General features: G+C 39.9%; 1 protein-coding gene across 1 annotated transcript in view; it reads left to right on the top strand.

Annotated features, from left to right (window-relative positions):
- The first annotated feature begins 1649 nt into the window (after nucleotides 1–1649).
- LOC110506738 (TOX high mobility group box family member 3) overlaps nucleotides 1650–16648 on the top strand; it is a 64369-nt gene continuing 49370 nt past the window's right edge. Inside the window, exon 1 of the mRNA XM_021586571.2 lies at nucleotides 1650–2475. Within this exon, the coding sequence (XP_021442246.2) occupies nucleotides 2374–2475 (102 nt within the window). The 5' untranslated portion in view covers nucleotides 1650–2373. The remainder of the gene's footprint in view (nucleotides 2476–16648) is intronic.

The following is a 16648-nucleotide window of genomic DNA, read 5'->3' as shown; positions in this document are numbered from 1 at the left end:
AATACGGAAATGAATTCAGCTCTGCAGCTGCATGGGCGAACAACATTAAACACAGAAATAAATAACAACACCAACCCAAAGACCTGCCAGAGCCAGAGCACAGCCGTGCTTTATTCAAAACCAAAACATATCTAATAACCATGAGCTATTGAATTAGAAATGTAGTGTGGCGGGCGGGCGGTGGCACTCTTATCTGATAAATTATGTGGGAGATTGTGTGGGTTTTTATTTGTGTGCGTGTGTGTGTGTGTGTGTGTGTGTGAGTGAGTGATAGTGAAAGAGATGTGATTGAGTGTATATATGTGGGTGTATCTGTATGTGTACATGTATAATGCATTTTTTTTTTACACGTTTGCAGTTTAATTATCCAGAAACATAACATAAAAACATCCACCTTGGGTCAACGTATCCATAAATGCAAAGTATATGGATTTTTTTTACATTTTGTTAACCATTTCAAAGCAAGCGTTGGATCGTTGGACAGCACTCAAAACATTGATTATCTTCTAGCATGGGCATACAATGATATACTTGATATAATGATATGATATAATGATATAATTTGATTCAATAACACATGCTAAACACCTCCCACATTCAGAATATCTTATACAATGAAAACATACACCATACCTTCACCCACTTGGGACCACAAAGGAACCTTAGATCTGAGATGTTCAGTAACGCAAGCTCTCCATTTCTCTAACATGTTTGACAGCACTCAATTTTTAGGTATATGTGTAGATATGTGTTTACATACAAGAAGAAGAATACTTTGTCCATAGATGTTTATGTGTGTGAGTGAGTGAGTGAGTGAGTGAGTGAGTGAGTGAGTGAGGGAGGGAGTGAGTGAGTGAGGGACAGAAAGGTAATAGAAAGCCCTTTGTCCGGGGTCTCTTTGTGGTTGCTAATAAGTGATGCCCCTCATTTTCATCTCTCCACTGGTCAGTCGGTATGCAGCAGGCCTACTATCCTGAAGAGAAAGATGTGCAGGCAGGTGGTTGAAGTATCTAATAGGCCATGTCTCTACATGGGGCTGTATATGTTTGACTCGGCCTGACATGAAATCAGGTTATCATTATATACATAAGAGGCCGAGCACACATAAAGTACATCTCCTCCAATCCCTGTAATGGGAGACTGACTGTTAGTTCAATCTTTTCAGAGGAGAAAATAAACAAGTAGGGCCACACATCACTGAGACATGATGATTATTGTAAATAGACTGTTTGTATTCATTCTAGTGTCCCATGTGGTCATATTAGGGAGGGGACCAACAAGCTGCTTCAGGCTATAACTACTCCTAAGATTGGATTGGCTTTCAAAACTCATGTTTGTTTGTTTTGAAGAGATTTTCATTAGGAAAAATGTGTGATTTAGTAAAGCACATAGAAACAATTATAGTAATAAGGTTCATTACCATCTTATTACCAGTTTATTACAAACATAAACAAATTGTTTGTATCCCACTCAATTCGCAATTCAAGCAACTGCTGTAAAAACATGTGTATATTGCTGATTGAGTATTTTGATATAAAATCTGTCAATCAAAGTATCCCCAGAGACTGAAAGCAGTGTAAAATGTAACTATCTAGTGTTTTCATTGAGGCAAATGCTGGCTAAATGGGAGTGGCGTGCTGTGTTCGGGGAGTAGCCCGATTTGTTCACACATTGTTCATCAACAGAGTCAAAGACTGAACCAAGCATCTATCTAGTGTTGTAAAGAAAATCTACCAATTCCACATTATTGGTTGACCGCACAAATTGATCAGATTTTGTCCCAAACCCCACTCTCCACTGATGGAACACTATAGCAGAATTCCAGGGAATACAATATCCTCATTGCTTTGTGCTACCTTCGCCAACTACTGTGCAAACTTGAGGAAAAACAACTTCTGAAAGAAACGAGAGGGTGGGGAGAAAACGAGCTGGACTTCTTATTATACACCTATTACAACGTTAGCTCTGTTTTACATTTTGTTTCGCAAGCTGAACAGGGGAAAGACGATTGTGCAGTCTGTCCCTGCCGGTCGCGTGGCTTCTTTGTGTACAGCAGCTGCCTCTAAATGCATGGGCAAACATCACCGCTTGGCGCAGATATCATAAACCTTGAGGACGAGCTTGGACATAGCTCAACCGTTATTTGGGTTTCAAAACTATGAAAAGCTTCTTCAACAAGTAGAAGAGGAATAACAAAACGTCGTATTTTATCCCTTACCTCTTCTTATCCCGCTTTCTATTTATTTGATTTACGGTCCCGATAAAGCTTGCCCGCCTCGCCGCCTTTCTCTCACTCTGTGCGCGTGGATTGTAAAAAGGTAGAAACAAATTGAGCTCTGTTCACAGTACAGCTGCGCTGTTGCCTGGTACATCATGGATGTACGGTTTTATCCGACTGCCGGAGGAAATCCTATTCCAGGAGACCCACCAAACCTGGATTTTTCCCACTGTTTGGGCTACTACAACTATAATAAGGTGAGCATTTGTGATCTACATTGTTTTGCGTACTTCTATCTTGTTTCTGCACACTGTATTCAAACCCCATTCCTCCTGAGTCCAGACAGTCTGATATAATGGCAAATGGTGTTGTACACGATTGGGAATGTTTTCTTTTAGAATTAATTAGGCTACTTCATCATCTAATCCTATTCTGCATTGGCATTACAAAGCTTTTATAAAATAGACATAATAACACAATAAGACAAGAGGTCGTTTTACCAGTGCATTACACACTTTTATCAATTAGGCAAGTTACCATCTTCATTTGGTGCTGGAGTTCTGCATGTCATAATGTTTACGCGTTGAAATGCTTTCTCATATAGCACATCTATCTCCCTGTTGGACGAAGTTTTGGTATCCTATCTCTTGCAGAGTAAGCTATTCATGCCAGGTGGCAGTGACACTGCTACTTTACGATGAGTGATCGACTTGATTACATGTGTGACAGAGCCTTTAAAAAGTGTCTTGATCCATAATAATTGAATCATTTAATGGGCAGTGTTTATAATTCCACCTGGAGCTTCTAGTCTACATCATCAATCAATCAACATGCAGTTCATGTGTTTTAGATTCCCTGAAGGCACATGATAAAGTGATGTCACTACCTATAGAGCTGGTCATATTTGAGGCCAATTCATGAATTGTGAAAGGTATTAATTATCCTTGAAGTGAGCAGGTTGTTTATGTTGATATCTGATGTCTGATTCAACTGCTGTTGTTTCAGATCGTGATCCCTTCTTTTGCTCACCGATAATATGTATCTTTTTACTGATGTGTTGCAGTGTTTTGAAAAAAAAAATGTCATACTGTCCCTAGTAGGGTTATCCTATGTGAGATATCCTTACACAAACAGTCCCAGACTGACAGGTGGTTTGGTACACAATCAGCAGCAGATATTTGGTGGTTTTGTATCACAAGCACAAAGGAGTATTTGTTTTGAAAAGGATAATGGCTCTATTTGACAACATCTTCAGGATGTGGAAGCATGGTAAGCTGCCAAAAGAGAGAGACAGTCCATATCAAATGAGTTTCCACACTTTTTCCCAGAACATCCTCTAAAACTGTTCTGAGAACCAGTAGAAAACATACTATAATCGTGTTCTGAGAACATTCTGAGACCAGAGCAGTGTTTGCGTCTGCTTAGCCAAATAGCCCAGGCTTGTTAAAGCGCCCAAGTGCAACCACATTTGTTTGACTGTCCTATAATAGATAAAGTGTGGTTTTGTGTTTGCTTGAAAACTCCCCGGGCCAAAGTTTGAGAAAGGAAATAGTATTTCTGTCAGGAATAGGCCAAAATGCAATTGTAGTCTGAGAGGGAGAGGAAATGAAGCACTCCCTCTGCAACATGTCACATCACAAACCACACATCACATGCCAATTCAGAAGCCTCTGCATGCTGAGTGGAAGGGAGATTTGCATGTGTTTGCATAATGCAAGGCACATCATCCCGAAACTGATTCGACCAAACTCATTGAGAGGAAACATTAGTCATCCAGACGATGTGTCAGGTTTTCAAGTTGTAGAGACTCAAATTAAATTGGGTTGATAACAGAGTTATTTATTATAGCTTTCATGTCAAGTTCCCACTCCAAGAAGCTTTAACAGTGCCTTGGTCAATGTCAATGGGTACTCAATGTGATGTATAAACAGTAACACCCTCTCAAAATATTGTCTGAGGAAATAATTCCGTTTTAATCACTTTCAAACATCACAGATTCTTTTAAATCTACAGAAACATCCAAAATGAGTGGCACAAACTTAATTAGGTATTACAGTCATCATGATTCATGACTAATGAATCCAGCCGTGATTTGGCAATGAGATGAAGGGGATATGTTAATATCATGTACTTTACAAGGGAACATGAGCTGCTAGTAATCTAGTAGAATTGAACCTCGAACCCTTGATGATAAATGTCATTAAGAGCTGATTTAAAGCACACTTCATATATGCTACCTATTATTCTATACCTTTTTAATATTTAATGGTGTGGATTGTGTTCAGGTGTATGACAGGGCAGTCTCAGCAGGGTGCCTTTGGTAAAGTGCTTTGATTTAAGCTGGGACACAAGGCAACTATGTTTAGGGGTATATACCCACAGGGACTCTTTTTAGCCACTGATTGGTTGGTAGTTGGTACTTCAGAAATTGTGTGCAGTCTTACATTACATTCAATTTATCTGGGATAATGACTTGGCTTTTACTGGCTCTTTGGTTTATACTGAGCACATGTGGTCTTAGTCAGTGAAATTTACAAGAAGCCCGGCTTCACTTGTGAAACCTTATGAATACACGCCTAGATTATTTCTGGTCATCAGGGTCTCTCCTTTTCTGTCTCAAAAGTTGAATCTTTTATATGTCCCCCTTGGTTTAAATGTGGGACAGTTGTGGTCTACATAACTGGGCAAACTCTTCAGATTGGACACTACTAAAGGCTATGAGCTTTTTTGGTATTTTCTCAACTGTACTGGTTTACATTTAGCATGTCTCAAAGTCAGGTTTGATTTGACTGTTTGATTGACTGAAATGCCTTTGTTCATGAGCGTGCCCCCCCTTCCCCTGTTACTGGCACATTTATAGTCCTGTGTTATACTCCCCTGAAGTTTAATAATGTTTTAGATGTAATATACATTTCATTAGCTGCACTGGTAGAGGTAATTAGTTGGTTGTTACCAGATGTAACTGAGGAATGTGTTGCACCTGCAGCACTGTCACTACTACAGAGTTTCAGTTTGTGAAACTATTACTAATACTGCCAGTAAGTGATTATAAATTGTGGATGGCTATGTTCAGATCCAAAGTTTATGTAATATGCATTAACATTGTGTTAACTGTGATTGATATAATTTTTCCGCTTTTCCGTAGCCATACTTTTCTTTTGGTTTTAAAAGGTGTCATTGCGGAAGAGTGAATGATTGTCTTCCAAGAATCCTTTCAATGACAACCGCTGTAAACAGGAAGTGTGTTTCACTGAGCAGGGTTGATAGTAACAGCTGATTGGCTCTGATGACAAATAGCCTCTGTGACTGTACCAAATGGATATGTTTCCTCTTATCCAAGGAAACGCTTATCAATGGATTATATTTCAACTTTGAGTTGTATCAACCACTTGTCTGTCATACGTAATAGACTACATACACTGTAAGAACAACACATGGGAAGTTATTCACAGCATAACACATGAGGCTGGAAGGCTGCAGCTGCAGTCGGCATACTCTAGGACTTTACTGAGCCTTTACATGAGTCATGTAGGTGAAACAAAAGCCTGATTGAGTATGGGTTGGATCCTATTGTCCCTTGCATATGTATAGGAAACAAAGCAGAAAGGACATAAATAGACTCAGAGATGCTACATTACAGTCCCTTCACACCAGAAAACCCTTGGGGCAATATTTCCCCATTGTCCCCTACAGCCAGATTGGCCTAGCCTCCCGTGGTCTTTGTTGTCCCGTCTGTGGAGTGGTAGTGAAGGCGTTAAGACGCTCTTCAAACACACAGTGGGCCGTGTGCATCTTGTCAGTGTACACAGCTGGTGCCATTTCACCACACACACATTGTAAACATATCCAAACACTACTAGGACTCTAAATCGCTGGTACCCCGAGAAGCTGCTTACTTTGCCGTTTTCTAAAGTTGATGGATGTAACCGAAGTTATATGTTTAAATGTTTAAATGTTTAGGAAGTGAAAAGCTGATGTGTTTCCTGGGCATTTTAATTGCAGCTTGTCAGAAGCCTAGTTCAACAGATTTATTAAAGAGCCAGTTTTCCATTTGAGAATGGGGAAATTTATTTTTAGCTCGCTCACTTGAAGTACAGTACTTGGAACCCCTGAGCTAATGGATGCTCTGTCCGAAAGTGAGTTACTCTGCAGATTCAGACAATTTCCCTAATTTCTATCTACATTATTTAAACTGATGTGTGTATGTGATTAACTATGTAGTGTTTACGTTTTTGTCCTAGCTCTGAACTTCTATCAGCTCAGTAAAGCTTCCTGCATGGAAGACACTAATAGTTGTTGCTATGGAAGCTGTGTCCGGACTGTGAGTCATATACTGTATATTAGAGGTGGCCTTGTGGTGGAACATTAGTAGATCATACTCTCTGCTTTCTATGGCTGCGCTGTAGATGATCTAAGCTATTACACGCATCATTCCTTGCAATGTGTACACACACACACACACACACACACACACACACACACACACACACACACACACACACACACACACACACACACACACACACACAGGGAGTGCTCTTGTTTGTGTTTGTATGTCTCTGCGGTGTCCATTTTTAATCCAACCACCACCCAGTGCTCACGAATCCATTCCATCTCCTCTTCTCACATCACCATCATCAGCCAGCAGGCTGCATGTAGATAAGAGTTCACACAGTATTGCTACATTTGAAAATCCACACTAGCATAATATTTAGAATGAAATGATGTAATGGGCATGCACGGAAAGCGGTACCGATGCACCAAGTCTGGAACCAGAAGGACCCTGAACAGCTTCTACCTCCAAGCCATAAGACTGCTAAATAGTTAGTTAAATAGTTAACCAATAGCTACCCAGACTATTTGCATTGACCATTCGTGCACCAACTCTTCTGACTCATCATATACTGTACACTGCTGCTACTGTTTATTTTCTAACCTGTTGCTTAGTCACTTTATAGCTACCGATATGTACATATCTACTTCAATTACCTTGTACCCCTGCACAATGACTCAGTACTGGTACTTCCTGTACATAGCCATGTTATTACCTTGTGTATCTAATTTTCTATTATCATTGTTGAGAAGGGCCCATAAGTAAGCATTTCACTTGTTGTTTACCAAGCATGTGACAAATAAAATATGATTTGATTTTGGAATGTCCACACTAACCTACGACGTAGAACACATGCCCAATACATTGCTTCCTTTTAAGTAGTATGCTAGTTTGGACATGGGAACAGAGAGACTGTCTCAGAAGGTTCTGTTTTCTCTCTGGACAATCCAACAGCCGTGTCACTGTTACAGCTCCACAGCACTCAGATATAATAGACGGGTAGTAGCTCAGAGCTGAGGTGTCATGCTCGGTGTAGGGTTACGGTCATTTATTATGACACACCTGTAAGTGAATGAGAGAGAAAGGCCTCATTTAACCAGTATTGCTTAAACTGTCAAAGTTCTGAATCATTTAACAAAGGTACTGTACCCTGGAAACTTGAGCTGTAGCACGTCCTCTGCCTAAGGGTCCTAGATGGACTTTCTTTAGGCTTTAAAACCATAGCCAAACATTTGCCTGGCTACTCATCCACATCGCTCTGGCCAACTGATGTTTATTCTCCACGTTGAGTCTGGAATTGCCTCTATCTCCAACGATTTCGAGAATGTGAACACATTCTGTCTGTTCTGATTGGTCCCAGAAACCGATGGATTGGTCCAGAGCTGGCCTATATGATGACATCATTAACTTTGGTACTCTGATTGGTTATACTTGTTAGAGAATATCCCATCGCTAATTAATTTGTTCTGTACAACTACCCTCATTTTGAAGTCACACAAACTACAGTTTTAGACTAAATGTATGGAGCGATTGATAGAGCAGAAGAATTAAATTCAGGGTGAGTCGTTAGGCAAGCCTAACATGTCTCTTTATATCACACCAGGGTCTACTAACTCACCATGAGATCTTCTTTTTCCACCACGATAAACCGTCTCATCCTCTTTGTCTCGCTACATCTCTGACAGCATCAACCTCACTGACTTATTAAAGATAGAATCTGTTCACCCGAGCGCCATTGTTATTGTTTTTGTTTTGTCGACTAAACGGAGGTGAGCAGCATCCAAATGGAAATGAGCAGCGTGGTACAACAAATTTCAGTACATCAGTGGAGGCTGCTAAGGGGAGGACAGCTCATAATAATATCTGGAACGAGAAAATGGAATGGCATCAAACACATGGAAACTATGTGTTTGATGTATTTGATACCATTCCACTGATTCCGCTCCAGCCATTACCACGAGCCCATCCTCCCCAATTAAGGTACCACCAAACTCCTGTCCAGTACATATTCTGCTGTTCTATCGAAGCGTGCAGTGATGTTCGAGGCAAAACAACTGTGTTTGTTGTTTGCTGTAACTTCTGTGGTGTTATAATATCCCAAACGTACATGACAGCTTCACCATTAAGGATTCCATCTTTAAAGAGAGAGAATAAATGATTATGTGCCACAGAAACGGCTTTTACTGTGAATTAAGCAGTGGGACCAGTCAATCAGTTCTGGCTGGGTGATTCAATAAATTGTGTCCTATAAATTATTCGCATTGTAGTTAAGACACTTACATGTATTTTTAAAGCACTGTTGCAGTGAGACAGCCATCATATTTTTCATATAACTAATTTCTAATGCCTCGTAATGGGCTGACGGAGGACTGTATCAAAACATTTAACTGATCTCCCCTGGATTTAACCTTTAATACAACACAGATTGAATTAGTAGATAGATTAGAAATGTGACGTTTTACACAATCAAATATGCATGACCCCCTTCACTCAACATGTGAATAGGAGGTCCTGTCAAGAAAACGAGACTTAAAAGTTAAATTGTTTGAATTTTTGCCTGTGCTATTTTTCAGACCATCCCTTACTGTTCAGAATGGACGTATTTTCCTTCTCATCAAGGTATTGCTGACTGTTATTATGACGTTCATTTGCAGGGAAATGCGTTGTCGTGACTGTGAAATGTCACCTCATTAGTGAGCTATGTGCTGTAGGGACTGAGAGAGAGATATTACGTAGAAGGCAAAGGAGATTTATGTGCATCCAAAATGCCACCTAATTCCCTTTGCACTACTTTTGACCAGGGCCCTGGTAAACAATGTGCACTATATAGGGAATAGGGTGCAGTATCAGACGCAGCCATACTGTGGTGATTAGTCCAGCTATCCTTTGTTCAGCTGCCCATAGCGCCACCACGACCATGTAACATTCCCATAATGCTCAGTGTGTGTCACCACCAGGTCGTCCTTTAGGGAGAAGACAATGGCAGCAGGTGGGCAAATATCCATTAAACCTGCTGAACAAAGCACACAGAAAATGGAGTAATACAACAGCTATTTGAATGTTTAAATGGGAGACTGAAATGAACCACAGTAACAACGTACTGTTTTTCAATAGGTGATTTAATGTAACTTGGACCTATGCCTTGGTTACTGTAATACAGTAGTAAACAAATCATCTGTGTCATGTTTAGAACACACTGACTTTAACGGCTATGTTAATCTTCATTTCCAAACTGTTTTCTTACATTTTATTTTCCCAGCCAGTGCAGAGGTCCCCAAACCAACAGCTGGAGTCAGTGTTATGGAAATAGGGGAGCCATGTTGGCCTCAGAAGGTCATAGTCATTGATCGTAGATCGCCCCTCCCCCAACGTTATATATGTGGTAACAGGGTAAATGTTAAAATCTCACTCTGCTAATCCAATTTTACTGCAGCGTTAATAGTGTAGTATTTAAAGTCATCTTCACCTAATAAATAAACTTTAATAGTCTCCTCAAAAGCTAATATAAATTGGAAAAGCGCCATCACACTCTGGCAGATTTTAATTGGATCTTTTATAGACGTGCATTAGAATGATAAGAATATTCTATTGCAGAAAGTCTTTTGTTTTTCCTGGAAATGTAATTTGCCATAATTTATGTTAGAATTAAATGGTAGCAGAGATCTACAGTATATAGGCACTGTGCTGACATGTCCTTGTCTGTCTCTCTTCTCTGTGTAGGCCTAGCTCTGAGAGTTTTGAAAGAGCTGTTCTTGGGAGAATGTTTCTGTTTCTTGTAGAGGTCGACCGATTATGATTTTTCCAATGCCGATACTGATACCGATTATTGGAGGACCAAAAAACCCGATACCGATTAATCGGATGATATTTTGTATTTTTTATTTATAATAATGACAATAACAACAATACTGAATTAACACTTATTTTAACTTAATATAAAACATCAATAAAATCAATTTAGCCTCAAATAAATAATGAAACATATTCAATTTGTTTTAAATAATGCAAAATCAAAGTGTTGGAGAAGAAAGTAATATGTGCCATGTAAAATATGTGCCATGTAAAAAAGCTAACGTTTAAGTTCCTTGCTCAGAACATGAGAACATATGAAAGTTGGTGGTTCCTTTTAACATGAGACGTCAATATTCCAACGTAAGAGGTTTTAGGTTGTAGTTAATATAGTATTTATAGGACTATTTCTCTCTATACCATTTGTATTTCATACACCTTTGACTATTGGATGTTCTTATAGGATCTATAGTATTGCCAGTGTAACAGTATAGCTTCCGTCCCCCTCCTCGCCCCTACCTGGGCTCGAACCAGGAACACATCGACAACAGCCACACTCGAAGCATCGTTTCCCATCGCTCCACAAAAGCCACGGCCCTTGCAGCGCAAGGGGAATAACTACTCCAAATCTAAAAGCGAGTGATGTTTGAAACAGTATTAGAGCACACCCAGCTAACTAGCTAGCCATTTCACATCGGTTACACCAGCCATTAGGCTGATAGGCTTGAAGTCATAAACAGCGCTGTGCTTGCGTAGAGCTGCTGGCAAAACGCACGAAAGTGCAGTTTGAATGAATGATTACGGGCCTGCTGCTGCTCAGTCAGACTGCTCTATCAAATCAGACTTAATTATAACATAATAACACACAGAAATATGAGCCTTTGGTCATTAATATGATCGAATCCGGAAACTATAATTTTGAAAACAAAACGTTTATTATTTCAGTGAAATACGGAACCGTTCGGTATTTTATCTAACGGGTGGCATCTCTATGTCTAAATATTCTTGTTACATTGCACAACCTTCAATGTATGTCATAATTACGTAAAATTCTGGCAAAATAGTTCGCAATGAGCCAGGCAGCCCAAACGGTTGCATATACCCTGACTCTGTGTGCAATGAACACAAGAGAAATGACACAATTTCACCTGGTTAATATTGCCTGCTAAACTGGATTAGTAGTTATAACTAGTGATTATGATTGATTGTTTTTTATAAGATAAGTTTAATGCTAGCTAGCAATTTACCTTGGCTTCTACTGCATTTGCGTAACAGGCAGGCTACTCGTGGAGGGCAATGGTTAGAGCGTTGGACTAGCTAACTGTGCGGTTGCAAGATTGGAACCCCTGAGCTGACAAGGTGAACATCTGTCGTTCTGCCCCTGAACAAGGCAGTTAACCCACAGTTCCTTGGCAGTCATTGAAAATAAGAATGTGTTCTTAACTGACTTGCCTAGATAAAGAAAAGCTATAAAAAATGATTTTTTAAATTTTTTTTAATCGGAAATCGGTGCCCAAAAATACCGATTTCCGATTGTTATGAAAACTTGAAATCGGCCCTAATTAATCGTCCATTCCGATTAATCGGTCGACCTCTAGTTTCTTGTTGTTTATTTATGGGTTTAAATAGTTGATTGTGTCCATTGTTCTTTAACTGGATAGTAGTGCCTATTCATATATTGATCATTTATCCTCTCTGTCAGAAAGCATTCATCTCATATATGGATACTTAGTATTCATTTATTTGTGTACAAGTACACAATTCTAGTTACTACTCCTGCCTGTAGTACATAGCTCCATGGACACAATTTTCCAAAGCAATCAGTTCACAGTGATGCCTGGAATGTTTTTCTGAAAAAAAGTGCTTGACTGTACAACCCAAAACAATTCATCATTATGCCAACATATGAAATAAGACACATGGTGAGTGAGCCCCAATATCAAAACAGGGAAAGAGAAAAAGTGAGAGAGAAAAACAGATATTTTACTAAAACATCAAACTCTCTCTAACATATTCAATAACCATTAAGTTGTTGTCAGATTGTATCAGCCTATGGGGTGCACCATTACTCCCAATAAAATAACACGTCTGGCAACCACACAAATGCCTCTCACATATCCGCTCTGAACCCATCTTTTGATAAGTAACATACTCCCCCCGAGTAGCATTTCCCTATCTGTTCTCAATGTACCACACATTTACTGTAAATCACTATTTAGTTGGAGTGCAGATTTATATGAGTTAACTTTTATATATTGGAGAAAAGATAAAGACGTAGCGTTTTGTAGAAAGCACTAGCCTATGAATACATTTTTTTATCCACCAAGAAACATATGGTTTCTCTCATGCTCTGGCTTTCATATGCATATTAAAACTGGAAAGTGGTCTCTTTTCAGATGGTTTCCAAAAATTATACAGTGATTGCTTCATTGCTGATTTTTATTGGCCTCAGACGTACTGTCTTAAACAAAAAGCGTGCCTCCCCTTTCCCCTGCCTTAATTCAATGTTGCATTTAGGATGCACCAATAAAGGCCCAATAAGGGGACACTTTGCTGCTGGCCTCCATCTGGATCTCTGAAAGCAGTATTGATGTGGAGGGAGAAGACTCTGAAAAGTCATCCAGTAGTTGGTTAAGTTCTCTTTTGTTTCTTGGCAATCATTCTTGTGGGGTTTAGAGGTCGCTGGTTGCAACCTCTGATTGTTTGCAAAACTGATGAGTTGATGAGAGGGTTCCACAATGAATTTGTCTTATGAAGATTCCCCTAGTTCATTTGGGAAAGGAGCTTATATTTTAGGCTTTTTGTTTGAGCTCATCTCTTCAACATTGCAGTGGGACCCAGTGTACACATCCTCACAGGTGGCTATGGTGTGGGATGCCAGTGGTAGGAACCAGGCCAAGGAGAAAGAGGCCTCGGCATTGAGGAGTCCTTTAGTTTCCTTCTGAGACTACATGCTATTGAAAAGTCTTTCATATTCCATTCCTTTCTAGGAAAACGATCTAGTTTCTCTGACAATGGGCAATAACCCTGAACGTTCCTCTCTCCTCTTCGGAAGCTGTTACTCACGTGTGTCTTTCCAGACACATGCAGATCCTGGAAAAGGAGCTTGCTCTCTTATTATTCTCGCTCTTTTTCTCTCTTTCTATAATGGAGACACAGGTACGTTTTTCCTTCCTACCCGCTGATAAATGAGAAGTAGAAGCAGAATGATAGCATTGTATCAGAGACATTACAGGCAGTTGATTAAAGCGTTAGTTGGAGAGTTAGCCAAGGTTAACAATCCATAATGAAACACTGTGAAAATAATGATACGCTGCATGGTTTTATGAAGGCTTGTGGCTGCTCAGCAGAGCTGCGTTGACCTTCAGCAGTTACACAAGCTAATCGTGGTGAACCTTTTGCACCCCTGTAGTTTCCAGCAGACTCAATTAGCTTGTAATATGCGTCTTCTAGGAGAGCAGCCTAGACCTTACAGAGTTTTGGTTTTGGGATTGGGATTGTTCTAGTGACATTACTGGTAATTCTAAGATAGCTCTTTTAGGTAGTATCATAAGTTGTTTGTCTGATGTACAGTGGCTTGCGAAAGTATTCACCCCCCTTGGCATTTTTCCTATTTTGTTGTCTTACTAATTGGAATCAAAATAGATTTTTTGGGGGGGGGGGTTGTTTCATTTGATTTACACAACATGCTTACCACTTTGAACATGCAAAATATTTTTTTATGGTGAAACAAATAAGAAATAAGACAAAAAAACAGAAAACTGGAACGTGCACAACTGTCTCTATCATCTTGGCACATCTAGCCACCGGGATTTTTGCCCATTCTTCAAGGCAAAACTGCTCCAGCTCCTTCAAGTTGGATGGGTTCCACTGGTGTACACCAATCTTTAAGTCACACCACAGATTGTCAATTGGATTGAGGTCTGGGCTTTGACTAGGCCATTCCAAGACATTTAAATGTTTCCCCTTAAACCACTCGAGTGTTGCTTTAGCAGTATGCTTAGGGTCATTGTCCTGCTGGAAGGTGAACCTCCGTCCCAGTCTCAAATCTCTGGAAGACTGAAACAGGTTTTCCTCAAGATTTTCCTTGTATTTAGCGCCACCCATCATTCTTTCAATTCTGACCAGTTTCCCAGTCCCTGCCGATGAAAAACAGCCCCACAGCATGATGCTGCCACCACCGTAGTTCACTGAGGGGAATGAGTTCTCAAGGTGATGAGAGGTGTTGAGTTTGAGCGTTTTCCTTGATGGCCAAAAAGCTTTGCAGCTCCATCAGAGTTATCTTTGGTCTCTTTATTGCCTCTCTGATTAATGCCCTCCTTGCCTGGTCCATGAGTTTTGGTGGGCAGCCCTCTCTTGGCAGGTTTGTTGTGGTGCCACATTCTTTCCATTTTTGAATAATGGATTTAATGGTGCTCCGTGGAATGTTCAAAGTTTCTGATATTTTTGTATAACCCAGCTCTGATCTGTACTTCTCCACAACTTTGTCCCTGACCTGTTTGGAGAGCTACTTGGTCTTCATGGTGCCGCTTGCTTGGTGGTGCCCTTTGCTTAGTGGTGTTGCAGACTCTGGGGCCTTTCAGAACAGGTGTATATATACTGAGATCATGTGACCGATCATGTCACACTTAGATTGCACACAGGTGGACTTTATTTAACTAATTCTGTGACTTCTGAAGGTAATTGGTTGCACCAGATCTTATTTAGGGGCTTCATAGCAAAGGGGGTGAATACATATGCACCCACCACTTTTCCGTTTTGTATTATTTTTTACAATTTCACTTCACCAATTTGGACTATTTTGTGTATATCCATTACATGAAATCCAAATAAAAAAATTAAATTACAGGTTTTATTGCAACAAAATAGGAAAATCGCCAAGGGGAATGAATACTTTTGCAAGGCACTGTGCACCAATACTTAGGGGTTTACCCTTGATACACCACACTTCCTTTTACATGGGTGTGGCTGGCTTGAATGACAACAGTCATTTAAAATAATCAAGTATTTCTTTGTTTTCGTGGTTTGTTTTCAGTGAAGTCTATTAGAGTGCCATTGATTCTCCTGGAGAGAGCCAGAGATTGGTCACTGTCCAATGTCAGATCCTTTGTGTATGTTGAAAGCAGTTGTCTGGTGTTACAAAGGTCTCAACTTGTGATGTTGTTGAAACAGCAGCATATCTGTATGCTTTGGATAGTAGCTTGGATCATGTTCCTAATGCTTTATCCAGACCATTTGCTACTCAACAGGCCATGGTGCTAGCGGTCTAGCACCATTAGCTTTGATCACTGACTAATAAAGCGTTCTATCTAGGGATCCTGTTGCCACAAAACATTGAGGATGTCAGGTGATGTCATATTTTGATTGGACTGTAAGGGTAAGACATTCGTTCCTATTGGCTAATGACAACATTAGCCTGTTGCTGACATCATAGATTACACCTACTTCTCCTCCACAAACTTTCCTCCAGATGCTAATAAGATATTTAAGAAATACTCAGCCTATATAGCGATTAACTATTGCTTCAAAAGATAATACATTTTCTCGGCCCAAATGTGTGAAATACCAGAAAAAAAGCATTGTTTACTGAGGCATGTTCTAAGCGAAGCTTCATTCATGTTTACCAACATCTGTGAGTGGTGAGTACTGTAATAAACTGTGGATAAAATGGAATTAAGATGGTCGTTAATGAGGCGATATGCTGAAGTTATACTGAGGAGTGTGAGTTACATATCTTTCTGTAATTACCTCAGTGATTGTCCGCTGCTTTGGCTCTTATCAGACATAAACTTGAAGCACATTCCTCTGTGTAATTGTGCTCGCCATTATTATTGCAATTACTGTAAGTTATTACTCATATTGTTCTCTGTTGGACTGGTAGTTTGCTAGTTACCAAATATGGACTCTAGGGTTGGGCAGTATCCAGGTTTTCATACCTTCATAACATTTCTGTAACCTTCCAAAAACATCTATTAATCATTTTTTTTGACACACAAAACTATTTAGGCAACAGGGATCTTCATCCAGGGGGAATTGAATGTCTCTGCTGTAACCAAGAAGCTTGATCTTGACATCTAGTGACTAACCAAATGCATAGCTGGAGCCCTGAGCTGGATATAATTTATTTGACACATCTTAGAATTCTTATAGTTATACTGAATTATAGTTGTAAGCAGAGGTGTAGCATGCACCCCTATAGCCACCACGAGGCAGGGGTGCTTCCACATTTCCACTTCACAATAACAGCACTTACAGTTGACCGGGGAAGCTCTAGCAGGGAAGAAATCTGACAACATTACTTTTTGGAA

Source organism: Oncorhynchus mykiss, chromosome 26 (genome assembly GCF_013265735.2).
Source record: "Oncorhynchus mykiss isolate Arlee chromosome 26, USDA_OmykA_1.1, whole genome shotgun sequence".
Taxonomy (NCBI): Eukaryota; Metazoa; Chordata; class Actinopteri; order Salmoniformes; family Salmonidae; genus Oncorhynchus; species Oncorhynchus mykiss.
The sequence above is the reverse complement of the archived record's forward strand: the minus strand, read 5'-3'. Positions and strand labels throughout refer to the sequence as shown.